Source organism: Mchenga conophoros, linkage group LG15 (genome assembly GCF_057382185.1).
Source record: "Mchenga conophoros isolate Kocher_MC1m ecotype Shallow Benthic linkage group LG15, M_conophoros_male_GT1.1, whole genome shotgun sequence".
NCBI lineage: Eukaryota > Metazoa > Chordata > Actinopteri > Cichliformes > Cichlidae > Mchenga > Mchenga conophoros.
In genome coordinates this window covers 18,513,104-18,529,004 of record NC_140540.1, presented here as the reverse complement: position 1 = coordinate 18,529,004, position 15,901 = coordinate 18,513,104, and the positions used below count along the sequence as shown (strand labels likewise).

The 15,901-nt window shown below is 42.5% G+C and overlaps 2 protein-coding genes across 2 annotated transcripts; both read right to left on the bottom strand.

Moving 5' to 3' along the window:
• Positions 1-214: 214 nt before the first annotated feature.
• On the bottom strand, positions 215-10,767 carry lats1 (large tumor suppressor kinase 1). Its single transcript, XM_085247483.1, has 8 exons — positions 10,421-10,767; positions 9,472-9,912; positions 8,465-8,552; positions 6,198-7,543; positions 5,099-5,681; positions 4,278-4,460; positions 3,116-3,222; positions 215-3,032 (listed from the first exon to the last, which is right to left on the bottom strand). Exons 2-8 carry the CDS (start codon positions 9,799-9,801, stop codon positions 2,523-2,525), a joined length of 3,147 nt encoding a protein of 1,048 aa, XP_085103609.1. The 5' UTR covers positions 9,802-9,912; positions 10,421-10,767; the 3' UTR covers positions 215-2,522.
• Positions 10,768-11,434: 667 nt separating this feature from the next.
• nup43 (nucleoporin 43) lies at positions 11,435-15,650 on the bottom strand. Its single transcript, XM_085247655.1, has 8 exons — positions 15,422-15,650; positions 14,971-15,093; positions 14,635-14,712; positions 13,083-13,245; positions 12,862-12,997; positions 12,609-12,760; positions 12,389-12,505; positions 11,435-11,875 (listed from the first exon to the last, which is right to left on the bottom strand). The coding sequence occupies exons 1-8, from the start codon at positions 15,539-15,541 to the stop codon at positions 11,646-11,648; spliced, it is 1,119 nt and encodes a 372-aa protein (XP_085103781.1). The 5' UTR covers positions 15,542-15,650; the 3' UTR covers positions 11,435-11,645.
• Between the last annotated feature and the right edge of the window lie 251 nt (positions 15,651-15,901).

Genomic DNA, 15,901 nt, shown 5'->3' with positions numbered 1-15,901 from the left:
GGGTGCTTCCTTTAGTAGCAGTGTAACTTTAATATAGGGGAGTCAAACAATGCATAAATTTCTTCTTTTTCCATTCGCTGAATATGTTTTGTCGCTTGGCAATCATGAAAGTCTGCCCTTTCTGGCCGATTCATATGAGAAGGAGGAATTTAAATGCAGCTAAAATTGAAATCTTCCTCTACTTGATGGCGATAACAATACATCACGCTTGGTGTGCTTGTAAAACATGTTTTGTTTTTTTACATTCTTTATTCATCCCGGTTTCCACTGTTCTTAAATTTCCCAACGCAACAAATTTACAGAAAAATAAAATTCTCTCATAAAAGGAAAACAAAACCAGTGCAGAACAACAGTGGTCACCAGTAAGTCCACGATAACTACATTCAGAGATCTTTCCTACACGCAGTGAGAGAAAAGCACCAGAAAAAAGAAAAAGGAACTGATATGTGATGAAGAGTCGAACAAAAACTCACCAAAAGATGACCGAGTGCATTTCCCGCTTTAAAAAAAACAAAACTAAACTAAAAAAAAAAAAACTGAAACCCTGACTTTTCTTAGTGTTGTGATTTTTTCTTTAAAAGTGAGTTATACAAAAAATGAAAATCCACATATTTAGTGCTTTGGTTGACCAATATGAGTGACATTTAAAAAAAAAAATAAAAATAAAAAGCAGCAGTGGACCCCAACGAGGACCTGCCCAGAGGGCGGGGGTGGGAAGGAGAGGGAAAAAAGATATTTACATCAACTGTATACAACATAATTTATAAATACATTTTAGATATAAATTAGAAAAATAAAAACAAAAATCTACTGTAGTTCAATCATCAACTGCTACTTATTAAATGCCTGTTTGATTATTAACCCCCTTTATATTTAACCAAAAATAAAGGCACAGCAATAATTAGAGCAATATTTCCCCCTGCAACATTTCTAAGAGTCATAACACTAATTTCCCCACTGCAAACATTAAAATATAAATTAAAATGTATTATTTTTTTTAACCACTGAATAAAACTCCCGCACAAACAGCATCTACACTAGCATCACATGTTACAACTTATTAAATAAATTAAGGCTTTAAAAAGGGAGAGAGCGCCCCGATTTTGTTTTATTTTCCTCTTCTTCCTGCTTTCCTTTCCTCTTATGAGATTTATGCAGCATATGTCACACTTTAAAAATGGATGCATTTCTGGAAAACATGCCAGGAGAAGGAGAATGATACTGGAGTAGCTGGCCCAGCTCTGACAAAAATCCACCTACCAGCACCTCTGAAACCCACTGGGTTACAGTTCAGGTCCAGATATGTAGTTATTACTTTAACGGGTTAGAAAAACATTCAAAGTGCAGATTCTCAGCCTTAATTTGAGAGTATTTAAAATAGTATTGGAGGTGGTGTTCAGGAATTACAGATCTTTACTCTGTAACATCGATGACGTCGGGTGTGGATGTTTAATGATGGCGTTAGTCACATTTGTGCACCTGAAAATAGGGCTGCAGTGAGAAAAGAGAAAAAAAAAAGTCTGGCTAATGTTAACTAAAGCTAAAATGGGGCACTTTAAACTTAAAAAAGTTTTCTAACTTTTCATTTTATTGAATTTTCTTTTCACCAGTTACAAAACAAGCAGCTGTTGCTAGGTTAGGATCTAACAAAGCCTTAGACTCAAGTCACTCTTCTTTTATCCAACTGAGTGGCATCCCAAATATGACAAGAACCTACATCATCAGCCACAACATTAACACCATCTGGTGAAGATGTGTCAAAGTAACGTCCAAACAGAAAAGCATAGTATCAACACCTGACTGGTTTTAATTTTTTGTCCCTGGTTTTGTACCTGGTTAGTGCATTTACCACCTCCCTCAATTCAATAAACGGTATCCCACCATGTAAGCTCTATTGACAGATACCTCGCAGCTATTCTCTTTGTGTGTGGATGCCTATCAGTACTCTGAGGTGCATTCCTGCTTGCGGCCATAACCGGTGCAAATACACCGAAGTAGCCTGTGCTGTACATGAACACAACAGGACATGACACAGACCGTTTACTGCGTGCATCTTAAAGTGTGTGTGTGTGTCTAGAGAGAGAGATCGAGAGAGCGCACTGTGTGAATGTAGGTTGTAGTGTAACAGTGCTTTATAAATAAAGTTGTGTGTCTAGCAAGAACCTCCCTCAGGTAACCAGGGTGCAGTGTGTTAATCCTGAGCCTCAGTGGTGCTGACAGGCAGGTTTTAAGTTTGGACAGAGCTGTTTTTAGAGTTTAAGCTCAGCTAACCGAATGATGGCCAGCTTCCTATGTAGCTCTGTTTGTCATCCTCCGACTCGTGGTAAGAAATCAAAGAATGACATTTCTTAAAGTGTTGAATTGTTCCTTTAGGTTGCGACTGTGGTTTTGTTGTTTGCTTTTAAAATAAACAGTCTGTTAATGTGACCAAACAAACATACTTCCTATGTTTCAAATGTGATGCCACTGAAAACCCCCTGCGTCTACTCATTATGTACAAGCGTGTCATCGGGCCTCGAGTGCTATACGTAGACCAGGTCTCGTCCCTGTAACGCCGAGGAGCTGGCGGCCTCTTGTGCGGCGCCCTCCGAGTCGGCCTCGTCCTCGTAGCCCTCGTACTCGATGGGCTTGGGGCAGCTGTACGGATGGCCGTTGTCGTCAAAGAAGCGCCGGAAGGTAAACTCGTAGAAGGCGTGCTCGGGGTGCTTTCCGTTGCGGAACCAACAGTTTAGCGTGTCGTTATGGCTGTCCTCGTCGTCGCCGTCGCTGCTCCACATTTTATCCGGGTCCACTGGATCGAAGTTGGAGGTGTCCGTGGAGTGGGCGATGGTGGGGATGTATGGTGCCACCTGCTGTCTGAGGTCGCTGGAGAAATCGATGCTTCTGAAGAAAGGATGGGCTTTGATTTCATCCGCGCCGTTCTTACCGAGGCGGTCCTCAGGGCCGCGGCACAGTTTAACGATGAGATCCGATGCCTCTGCGCTGAGCTTGGCCTGCGGGGGAATGTGCAGCGTGCTCTTCCAGTTTATCACCTAGTTCCAAAATTGAAAAACAACATGAAGCAAACAATGACCTGTGTAGATGCTTAGCATTTCACTGCAACTGCCTCGCATACCTTTAGCTGCGTCTCCAGGGGTGTGGTTGCTAAGAAAGGAGGCTGTCCAACAACCATTTCATACAAGATCACTCCTACACTCCACCAATCACAGAGCTGGGTGTATCCTGAAGAGGATTAAAGGAAATTTCACAACAATTTGGGGAGACACACACACACACACACACACACACACACACACACACACACACACACACACACACACACACACACACACACGATTTTTTTTTTTTTTTTGAGAGACACTTTTATTCTACTCAATGTGTAATATAAATGGGGGTGGGGGAGCCAAAATAGTGTTTTTTCTATCCTGTAAAGCAACTTTTCTTTTTGTAACTTAACTCTTTTACTGATGGCTATTCAAAGGCAGCACACCTTTTTTTTTTTTTTTTAGCTCTGTGGTTTAATCACTGATCAGCTGTTTAAATAATAATCTGCAGACTAAAACAAGTTAAACTTTACAGAATGAATCATAATTCATTCTGTAAACTTGTGTATAAATACACATAGCATCAAAGGGTGCGGTAGACCTTCTTATTGTCACAGACAGGATGATAAAATATACATTTGTTCTCACCTGTCGTGCAAGTGTTTATTTCCAACAACTCTGTTACAGTGAGAGCTAATACACAGAACAGCGCATGAATTCATGAGAGAGAAAAGATGACCAGAGAGCTCGACAAAGAGACGGCAGAGGCACTAAAAAAAAAAACAAAAAAAAAAATGCTATGCAGCCGTTACACGTAAACTCACGATGAGACTCCACTTTGCTCAAACAGCAGCTGGAAGTGGCCATTGGTACCCCTCGGCCTCCTGGCAGATGCACCCATGGTGTGAATTTCAAAAGTCCTACATCGGCTTGTTCTCAAGTTATTGCATTCATTTTCAGAAAACTTGACCTCTGACCTCTAACCCCGTGGTCTGGGTCACTGATTTGAAGTCAGCTGAGATTATTAGTAGAAATGCTTGTGGTATCAATTTCAAAATCCTAGGAAACTTCCTTCTGGAGTCATCGAATTCACAAACTTGGGTGACGACAATACCCTATATGTCATCACTAATAGAGCTATATGTAGCCAACAATAATAGAAGCCTTCAAAAAAAAAAAACAAAAAACAAACAAACATTACATCAAAAATGTTGCCTGGATGCTACACTCTACCTGTTCGAAGCAGCACTTCTGGTGCGATATAGTTGGGTGTCCCCACGAGCGAATGGGCCAGACAACGCTGGTGCTGCCGGGCCTTTCTCCTTTCCAGAGGCTTCAGGCGGTCTGTACAGCGGCAGTTGGCTGGATCCTCCCATTCCTTACTGAAGTCCATGCTGTCCTGCCTCACGTGGTCCCCTGAAGAGAGGGTATGTGAACACAGTGATTTTTCTACTTTTTATATGTCAGCAGGTCAGATTGTTTTAGGCTCTGAACAGAAAGATTTTGATGACAATCATTAAAAGAAAGCTGAAAGATGCTATTCAGAACTTTCTGGTTTTCCCCTTTCTTTTAAATGACAGTCTGAGAGCTTAGTTTAAGACATGGGTGGGGGAACTCCCTGCAGGTTTCAGACCTCACCCTGGGTCAACACACCTGAATCAAATGATTAGCTCATTACCAGGCCTCTGGAGAACTTCAAGACATGTTGAGGAGGTAAGTTATCCATTTAAATCAGCTGTGTTCAAGGACACATCTAAAACCTGCAGGACACCAGCACTTGAAGCCTGGATTTCCCCACCCCTGGTTTAACAGGGTTACTTGTACATATGTACTTGGTTAATTTTTTGTCTGTTTTGTTTCAAATGCCTTGGTATTTCTTTGTGAAGCACTTTGTGATGTTTGTCTTGAAATGTGTTATACAAGTAAAAAGTTACTTAAATACATTGGGGCATTATATGAAATGACCGTGATGTTTAATATGACTATCACTGTAGCAGTATGAATGTGGCATGACATGTCTACTATAAGCATGTAAAATTAAAATAAACTCTCACCGCTCTGGTAATACTTCGAGTCGTGGGTCCAGCGGAAACCAGTGCAAAGACCGAAGTCTGTCAGCTTTATGTGACCGTCTCTGTCTATGAGGATGTTGTCAGGCTTGATGTCTCGGTGGATGAAGCCCATCTTGTGGACGCTCTCCACAGCGCAGGTGAGCTCTGCGATGTAAAACTGAGCCAGCTCTTCTTTAAAGATGCCGAGTCTGATGAGAAGGCTCATCATGTCCCCTCCGGGGATGTACTCCATAACGAAGTACAGGTTGTCCTTATCTTGGAAAGAGTAGTAGAGACGCACGACCCACTCATTGTCGGCCTCTGCCAGAATGTCCCTCTCAGCCTTGACGTGAGCCACCTGGTTTCTCAGGAGCACATCCTTCTTGCGGAGAGTCTTCATGGCGTACAGCGCTCCTGTGTCCTCTTTTCTGGCCAAGCAGACCTCGCCGAAGGCGCCGATGCCGAGGGTCTTGATCCGTTTGAACATGCACTTGTCCATCTTAGCTCGTTTTAACCGAATGTAGTTAGATTCCTTTTGACAGAGCATCATACGCATCTGCTCCTGGGCTTCTGAAGACAAACCCACCTGAACACATGGCAAAAGGAATAGTTATATACAGTGAATGAATATAAAATAAATAAACTACGAAAAACTGTAAGCATCAAGAGAAAGGGGACAAAAGAAAATGAAGGAAACCAGTGCAACATATCAAAATGCAATTGTGGTGATTACCAGAGTTAATCATTTTATTCCAAAGCAGAAATTCACAAGCAGTAAAGTGAAGGCTATGGGATAGCATGCATTTTATTCAGCTATAGGAGGCCATCTTGCTTTCATCAGAAGACACATTCAAAACACAAACACCAGATTCCCAATAATGTCACATGCCAGCAGAAATACCTTTACCTTTTAGATCAGCTGTTAGTGACAGCGAGGAGGGAAAAAAAGAAGAAAGAACAGCTGAGAAAAAACAGAACTGCATGAAAAAGATCAGAGACAAAGTCACAGGAGGACAAGAAGAAATAAAAAGTAGGAAAACAGTAAAAAGATGGAAGAATTGAGCAGCAACTGTTGTGAAAATGCTTCCACTGATGTTCTCACCCTTTGCATCTCATTTTCCAGTTGCTTCCTTCTGTGAATCCGCTGCTGGTGGTTCTTCAGGATGTTCTCTATGTGTTGCTCCATGAAGAACTTGAAGGCCTGTGGGGAATACAAATTGACTCTTCCCGACTCCCCTCTCCGCTCTTCGTCTTTCTTGTTGCGTCGGACCGGAACAGGCGATGTAGTGATTTGCTTCCTGTCCTCCTCTCTTGCTGCTCCACCCTCTGGGCTTTCTGATGGTTTTTCCCTCGAGCCGTCCCCCCGGCCGCTGCGCTCCTCATCAGCAGGATCCTCTCTGCCTGCACTGAGCCTGTTGGCCCCTGTGTCATACCCTGGTGGGCTGGGTGCAGCCTGCTGTTGGAGGAGGTGCTTAGGGTAAGGGGGAGGAGGTCCGTGATAGTCAGGTGCTTCAGATACGACCTGCGGGACTGTACCTGCGGGTTCTAGGTAGGCAGGCGCAGCAGGAGGTGGTGCAACGTGCGGTTTCCATGGAGGATGTGTTGGAGCGACAGCAGTGTGCAGTTTGGCTTTCTGAACATGGGTGCTTTTCACCGGCAGAAGAATGGGAGTCGGTATGATGGCAGTGACTGTGGTGGCAGAGGGCTGTGAGCTGGTCGGGTGAGTAGATCCGGTGTTCAAAGAATTGGAGCGGACTGGCATATTATGTTGCCATGATGGAGAGCGGTCCTGGTTGCTGCCGTTGCCGGAGGAAGGTTGGGGCTGGCTGGACCTGGACTGAGGAAGACCAGAAAAGTGCAACTCAAGGTTGTGGCTTTTCCGGCTGGGAACCATCATGGACTGAGGGATATTCCCTCCATTGTGGTAAGAAGGCGAGGATGCAGGTCCTCCTGTCTGCTGATCAGTGGGACTGTGCCGGCTACTCTGGTTGACCGGGTACGGAGGAGGGGGATGTCTGCTGCCCCCTGTCACGTAGTCTGGCTGAGAGGAGCCACTCTGAGTCCAGCTAGGGGGAAAGGTGAACTTATTACCCCCAGAGCTTGGCATTATGATGGGCTGGTGGCCCATGGGCACTGGGCTGATCCCACGTTGATTCTGAGGTGCTGCGCTGTACCCATCAGGCCACGGCCCCTGGGGTACTGGAGAAATGCGTGGCACAAGGTAATCCATGTTTCCAGAGTACCGCTTTGTTGATGGGTTGCTGTCCCAGGATGACGCACAAGGCATGCCACCGCGGTTTGGTGGAGGTGTGACCCTCTGGTTGTTTGTAGGGTGGCCCTGTGGGAAGGCAGGAGGCGGTCCAGGGCTGTCGGATCGGTACATCATTCCTTCCTTAGAGCCCTTCCAGCTCGACCTCCTCAGGACAGCCGGCTGGATGTGAGAAGACTCTACAGACAGACACACTAAAGTTAAAGTCAAGCTGAAGGAAGAAAAAAGAAAGGATGACTGAAAACACGAAATTACTTTCAGAATCTCACAGCCTAAATAATTCAAAACAAAAAGGCCATCTAACACTAAACTTTCATAAGAGCAACTGTAAAACTCATCTCAGTTGAAAAGGCAAAATTTTAATGCACACATATACTACTGGTAATATCTATACTGCTTCTGTGTTGTCAGTCCTTTTTTTGATCATACCGTCAGGAAAAGCCACTTCTCTCAGCCCATTTGAGGCATCTGAACCTTGCCTCAGTCACCTAACCAGATACTTTAACAATTTCAACAAATTATTCTGCTGCCTCAGATTCTCTTAGAGTGGATGGTTGACTTCCAAGTGGCTCTTTACCTTGCTTAACTGCGTGCTGCCTTTCTCCCTCAATGAACTCTTATGTCCCCTTTCAATTGATGGGTCACACCTTCAAAATGCCCTCAATTTCATAACTGTGTGAATGAACCTGGGAATCCTTTTGACACAAGTTTTATAAAGGATTTGTATTAAACATTTGTCAGTGACTCACACGCATCCTTTACTCCAGGGCATGGTGGATAAAGACTTGTAACTTGCATAAAGGAGAACTTTTAGGGTTTGCTTTTTGTAATAACTAGGCAATACAGACGCCCTATAAACTGCTTAGGTTACTAAACAAAGACAATATTTTTATCCTTAAAATGTGTCACAACCACCACTCAGAATAAAAACCAAAAACCTTCCAGTCAACTTTTTCCATTCAGTGATGCAGTGACTCATGCTGTGTGTCAACAGCATAGTTATTTCTTAAAGCAAATGTCCCAAATCCCTCAAACAATACTGAGGCTGGATGGATGATAAAACAGGAGAAGCAACATATAATCCCAGAGGACTGACATACCTGGGGGTTTGAGGCCTGCAGAGCTGGGGTTGGAAACAACCTTACCCATGTAGTCTGTAGCCGGCCCTACACCGTGACTGATGCTTGGCTTAAGAGGGAAAAAGAAATTGAACACAAAAAAATTAGAACTGAGCAATTAAAGAGGAATAAGACACAAATTGGCCTACAGTGACATCTTTAATTCACTGTTTTGTTCTGTCCAAAAGTTGAATAGCAATCTATAAACAAACACAGAAAATCCTCCTGTACTGATACTACAGAGACAAGAACAAAGGCAAAAAAACATAAGAGCAAAGACTTGTGTTGACTGATGATGAGGTGGAACTAAAACCACAGACTGGGAGTAGTTGGAAAGAGAACATGGTGACATATTAGATCTGCATCTAGAGCATTTCCAGAGTAAGTTGTGGAAATGGAATGACTACCATGAAAAAAAAGAAAAAAAAAAAGTTCTTCATTTCTAACTTGTGCCAAGTCACACAACCGGCAGCATTTTCAGGCGCCTGTCCTTAACTTTGAGTAATCCTACTAACACAAAAACAACAAGCAGACAAACAGAACCAGTCACACAACCTCTTTAACTCCAGGGCTTATTAATTATGGCAAAAATCATAATCACAGGTGCTTTAGTTAATACTGACATCACAAATAGTAGTTTTATGTCAGTTATCTTATTTTAATGGCCTGTGAAAGCCAAAATTGTAGCTTAAATTAACAAATTTACATTAACTATGACATACTTTGACTAAAGCACTACATACCAAATTCATATCTGGATTGCACGCACTTACTCAAAACAAGTTGTAAATGCCAACTGAGGAACAAATTCTTTACCCTGAACTGTACAAGCTTGTAATTCCACTTTGCATGCCTCTCATTTTCTAAATAATTCCACTCAAAACAATCTGTTCCCAGCGATTACCCTCAATTACAGAGACATGCACAGAACGCCATACCTCCACAATCATTCAAAACAACCCCTAACGATATCTAAAAACATTCCTCACCTCCTCGAGCCCTGCAAAACGGGGTTCTCGCTGCAAGCCTGAAGTGTTGGGCTCATTTTTAAAAGGCATGAGGGCCTCGCGGATCTCCTGTAAGGTTTTGTGGTGAGGGTTTTTGGGGTTGTTGCTGCGCCCCAGTTGCCTTGAATCCTCTTGGAGCATCTTCCCTTGTGCACCAGTGTCCACTTTAGGTGGGTCTGACGGTTTCGACAGGTTGCGCAGGCTGTTCCGTATTTCCTGCAGCATCTGTTGGCTGTTGCCACTGTAGTTCGTGACGGGAAACGTTTTGGGTCTCCTCTGCCGGTATCCTTCGGGTTTCTCCCCTCTTTTCATGTACGAGCATGTAGGATGACGATGAAGAGGGATGAAGAGGATTTCACCAGTCCAGAGTTGAAGTGATAGCACAGGATCTTGGATGTCTGAGCTCACATCTGCATGCTGCAGCTGGGAAAATATAGAGTGGATGTTATCCTTGAGAATGTGAGTGTAGTACTTTACAGATAAACATAAAATATGGGAATTAGTAGTAGCCAATAGCTGAAACAGAACTGGATCTCGTTGCTTTTTATTTTGTTTACAAGCTAAACTATGGTGTATAAAACTTAAACCTTCAGACGAAACAGTTTTCCATTATAAATCAATAACTCACCCACTTGCTAGCGCTGTTAGCACTGTTCGCTAACAGAGTGCTGCTCTAACGCGAATGATCCTGCGTCAGGTACTAACATAAAATGCCAAATACATCCGACAAATTCGCCATTAAAATCACAACTACCTAACGATCCGTAAGCTTCAGCCATCGTAAGTTTTCTCTGCGTTAAATCCAGCAGCTCAGCAGTGCCTCCGCGGCCTGTGTGCTAAAGGCATCCATTTGCTTCTAGGCTAATTCAACAACAGGATGCGAACTAGCCTGTTAGCTCGAAGCACAACTAACAACAGTTAAACAACTTACCAGAACCCTCAGCTGCCGTTTTTCCGCCACAATTTCCTTCTTTAAATGGGTAAAGACTATTGCTTGACGTTCCTCGGTGACAAGGACGCAGTTTTACTCAAAACGTCTTTGTTGTGTCGTGCTGGCTAGTCGTGTAGGATTCCTGGGATGTCTGAATGACAAGTACAACAGCTCCAAGCTATAAATAAAGCTAACGAAGAATACTTCCGTTTTCCAAAATAAAATTTCGTTAACGTAAAAGAGCTTTTTTTTCTTCAATTGAGTTTAATTTCCCAGTGTATGGAAGTTCGTTTAAACCACTGAAGAAAAAAGCCTGTAAGTCAAAATTTCGCGTTATTATCTTGAAATTTAGATTTAATAACTTGACTTATTGATTACTGACGCCAAATTTCGATACTTATCAATAGATTAAAATTTTTAGATACGCAACTCGAAATTCTGAGATAATCACTCCAAATATCATGGCATTATCTATTTATTTATTATAACTAAGTAATTATTTATCGATTTTGCTTTTTGTTTGTTTCTTTTAGGTTTAGTACGTTTTTATTGGCTTGGGTATTCGTTTGAGGTTTCCTTTTATTTTAGCACAGGGGTACTTGACATGGGAAAGATTTAAGATGGCCTGAAAACCCATTGCAATACACACACAACATTCTGCAAATAAATTTTGGAGCCATGTAAAAATAGTTTTAGTAACCCTTAATTTAGGAGTGTTAAATATAGTGAGCCAGCAAAAGACAACCGAGTCTACTGGACACCTTTGGAAGATGTGAAGGAGGGCATACATTTCGGACTTAACTATATTTTCATAAATTTTAAATACATATTTGAGTAGGAACTTTAACTTTTAAAGCAGGCCTGGAAATAGCCCTGGGAAAACAGTAATCTAGATGCTGAGATAGAGCTGAAGTTGATCTTCTAAGAAGGTAATGAAAAGATGAGTGATTAACTTTCAATTTCTGTATTTATTAATAAATGGAAAAGAGAGAAAACAGCTCAAATGAGTCTTGAAACATTTCTATTAAGTATTTTTATTTTATAACTGTATTAAACGTCATCTGTACAAAAACCATTGTTGGGTTGAACTATTCTGCCCGTGATGAAAAAGACAAATAAACAAATAAAGCTAACAGTCCAGTATTTTACACCTCCTGTATGACCCTCAAGCTGACACCAAATGAACATCTTCATCCACATCCACTCTGAGGCACTAACATCGCTTTTAAACCGGGACCTGTCTGTTGACAAAAATAGCCTCTCCATCAGTGCCGCACACGAGACACGGACCGAGCATGTCCAGGCTGTTGACAGACAGCGTCTGGCTGGGCAGCATGTGAGTCGTCTCCAGGCGGCCTTTGCTGGAGTCTCCACTTAGCCAGGCGCTGATCAGGGGCTGCTTTCCTCCGGCTGGAGCCATTGCACTGCGGGAGACCATGCTGCTGTTTCTGCCCCCTAAAAATACAAAAACACTTATTACATTATGAACATAGAGGAATTAATACTATACTATATTTTATTGAGGAATAGTTTCCCAAGGAAATTTACAGGCCAACTTGTTAACTCCTGGCTGATTGAGTGTGAGACAGTGAACAGTACTAGGTGTAACTCTTGCCATTTTTACAGGTGTTCCACAAGGATCTATTCTTGGTCCTCTTTTATTTGCTCTGTACATAAACGACAAAGCAAAATGGGATGTCTACCAGCCTAAAGGTTGATGGTTCAGTCCCTGGCTACTCCAGTTTGCATGCTGAAGTATCCTTGGGCAAGATACCGAACCGTGAATTGCCCCCGATGTACCAATTGGAGTGTGTGTGTGTGCACAAATATTAGACAAGGTGCTTAGGTATAGGAAAAAGGCACATGTATGGATGTGTCTGTGTGATTCAAAAAGTCATTCTGAAGGAAATTAAATTAGTTGGAAAATAGTGTAAAAACAATCATATTTATGCCATAAAACTGACTTGCCTTGTAAGAAGGAAGGCATGTCTGAATGGGAGGATGTCTCCCAGTGCAGCAGCGAGCCATCCTCTGAACATGTGAACAGGTGATCTGGGTTGGTTGGGTGGAAGTGGACCTCCCACACTGTCAGGAAAACCAAAGACATACGTATGAAACCATTATTTACACGCACAACATCTTTTAAATTTCAGTTTTAATACATCTTCCCACAATAAGCCAACTTTACTTTCAGCTGTGTGTGCCTCCATCAGTGAGAAGGGTGTGTTGCCTTGTCTCACATCCCACACACAGAGCATGCCATCCTGGCCTCCTGTGGCCACGATGTGCTGCTGGTTCGGATGTCTGTCCACGCAGTGTAAAGGAACTCGATCCCCTGACCTGGATGAACAGAAACCAACTCATCAGACTTGCTTATAATTGAAATAAACAGGAAGGAGAAAACAAAAAACTTTTAAGAATGCATTTTTTAGAGCTCTTACAGGGACAGAATCTGTGACGGTGAGTTGCTTTGCTGTCTGAAGTCCCACAGTTTGAGCTGACCGATTGAGTTCACCGTCAAAATCTCTGTGGTCCTCAGATAAGTCACCGCATGGATTGTGCTGCTGTCGGCATTCTCTATCAAAGGTTAAACAGTCCAAGAAAGATCTTAGTTTCAACTTGTTTCACACAACTTAAAAATAACTCTGCTTCTTGAGCTCACCGATGACTCGAACCACTCCCTCCTGGTCAGCTCTGAAGACGACGATCCTGCCATCTTCACCCACTGTAACAATCTCCGGGCTGCTGCAGACGACGCCGGTGCAGGGGGCGTTGTCACAGGGATAACGATGTGCTCTCGCCCAGAGCTGAGACACTGAAATGGTCTGTAGGCAAGAGAATTGAAATGAAGTGAATCCAATGAATCCAATCCCACTGAGCAGTCTCTCATTCCCCTCCTGAATAAGGCTTCACTAAAACCTATTATAATTTAGTTTGATGACACGGCGGAGGTTCTCACCATATGTAAGGAGTTATAGCTGTACCACTGTAGTTTCTTGGTTGAATCTTTGTGTTTAGTATTTTACACACAAATGTCTGGTTGCATACTTTTATTGTGAAGACGCTGACGAAAGTCTACACTTTGTTATCTCTAGTCAAGGGTTAAGAGTGAGGTCCAGTTCAGTTTACTGGTCTATTCTGGTTCGTTACAACATATTCCTGTTTTGCACAAGACTGACTTTAAAGATCATTACAAAGCAATTATACAACAGTTTTAATTTCCTGATATTTTAGTTTAAATATATTTCGTTTAAAAATAAAAGCTCAGAGTAGAATCACTGCTGCTTTGTGCCGATCTGATCAGGATCATTTCGGAGGTTTTCGCGGCACGCACGACCGGGAGGGGACCCTGGGATAGACCCAAAACCCGCGGGCCGCTTTGTTAGGTACACCTGTTCAAGCGCTCGCTACAACAAAAAGATTTAACCTGCCAGTCGCATGGCTGCAACTCAGTGCATGTATGTAATCATGGTCACGACGACCTCCTGAAGTTCAAACTGATTATCAGAAAGGGAAAGAAAGGTGATTTAAGTTACTTTAACATGGCGTGGTTGTCATGGTGTCAGACAGGCTAGTTTGAATATTTCAGAAACTGCTGGTCTACTGGCATTTTCCTACACAACCATCTCTAGGGTTTAAAGAGTATGGTCTTAAAAAGATAAAATGTCCAGTGAATTACTGTCAGCTGAAGACAGGAAACCGAGGCTACAGTACACATGGGCTCAACAAAACTGGGCAACAGAGGACTGGGAAAAACATCACCTATTCTGATGAGTCTCAATTTTGGCTGCAGCATGCACAAGTTAAGGTCAGAATTTGGTGTAAAGAATGCAAAAGCAGACAGAGCCATCCTTCCTTGTATCAACAGGTCAAGCTGCTGGCTGAGTAATGGTCTCCAAAGTCACCAGATCTCAACTCAATGATACAAGAGAATTAGATCATGGATGGCCAGCTTGGAGTCAGCAAGGTGTGTATTAACAAATAGACTATTAAGTGTATCCCACCTGCACCAGGAGTACCTCAGGATCCACTAAGAGGAACTCAAAAGCACTGGTAGAGAAGAACACATTTGAAATAACATGCTTAGCATGTTTCCTCCACTATCCAATATTGGATCATTTGAAGATGATGGATGGATTGGCTTTCTTCAATCTGGAGAACAAAGGTCATATCAAGCTCAACACGAGGCATCCATAAAACATGACATACAGCACCTGGCTGTTCTGGTGGTGTCGAAAGATGGTGACGGCTCCTGTTGATGATGCTGTGACTATTCTGTCCTGGTCCAAAAACTGCAAATACATGAAGGAAAACGGATCAGCCTTATTGTTGAAGTTGTTAGTCCCACAAATGGGAAGGATAAGACTAAATGTTCTGCAAAAATAAAAAGGTATTTTTATATACATGAGCGTGGTTTTAGTAAGACTAAGACATCACAATAAAAGCCTAAAACAGTGATTTGAGTGCAAAGTAAAAAATAAAACGATTCACAACACCACAGCAGTTTTTAGACCTGGCTAATGAGCTACACATCGCAGTGAGTGGCTTACCTGGAGGTCAAGAACATCTCCATCATGCTTGTGTTCACATAAAAGCTGCGGGTCTCCTTCAAACCCATCTTCCATACCAGTGCTTAAATTACTCCCAATGGACCAAATAGAAATCCTGTTGTCCTGTGTGAGACACATTTGAGCTGGCTAAGTTAAATTTGAACACGTCTTAGTCATTATAGATAACTGGCACGTATCAGTAAGTATCCTACTGTCTCCGTGAATTTGGAAAAATACCTGCCTTACTGTTGGAAAAAAAATGTTCATCTATTACATTTATGTGGAGAAAGATGGCCGATATGTCACATTGTTGTTTATTACATGTCTTAAATTGTACTCTTATCGTCACAGCGTTTACAAGTCAGCCAAAGAGCAAAACACTTAAAATTCCGTTATTTTGCAAAGAAGTTTGGCGGGAGGTCCATTTTTTTTAAAGTGTCAACATGCCAACCTCGTTGTCCCATGAGCCCGTCGCAAAGATTTCTGGCAGTTGCAGATCCGAATGTGACACTGGCCGCCATTTCGTTTTGCTGATTTTCTGGGATACGTATTTAGCGTTTATACTCTCCATGGAACCAGATTCCTGCGTAAAATTAACGATCAACTACTGATGTTAGCTTAGCAATCATGGGTAAAACCAGAGCAAGGTACGCGCCTGCTGTCAAAGAACTAATTGACCGGAGAACTGCTACTCTTTGTATATCCGGTCTCATAGGGGGCGCTGGCGAGATGTTTCAGAACAAATGGGGCTCTAAGAAGCTCTAAATAAAAATGTAAATTTCGTTGGGTAAGCATTTTTCTTCTGGCAGACTTCATCATATTAGAGAGGATTAAAATGATAATTATGTCTATTGCAATAAAATGTTCTTCTGTAAGTTTTAGGGATTTCAAAGGTCTGTGAGCTACATTGCAGGTAGCTGCCATTTTGACT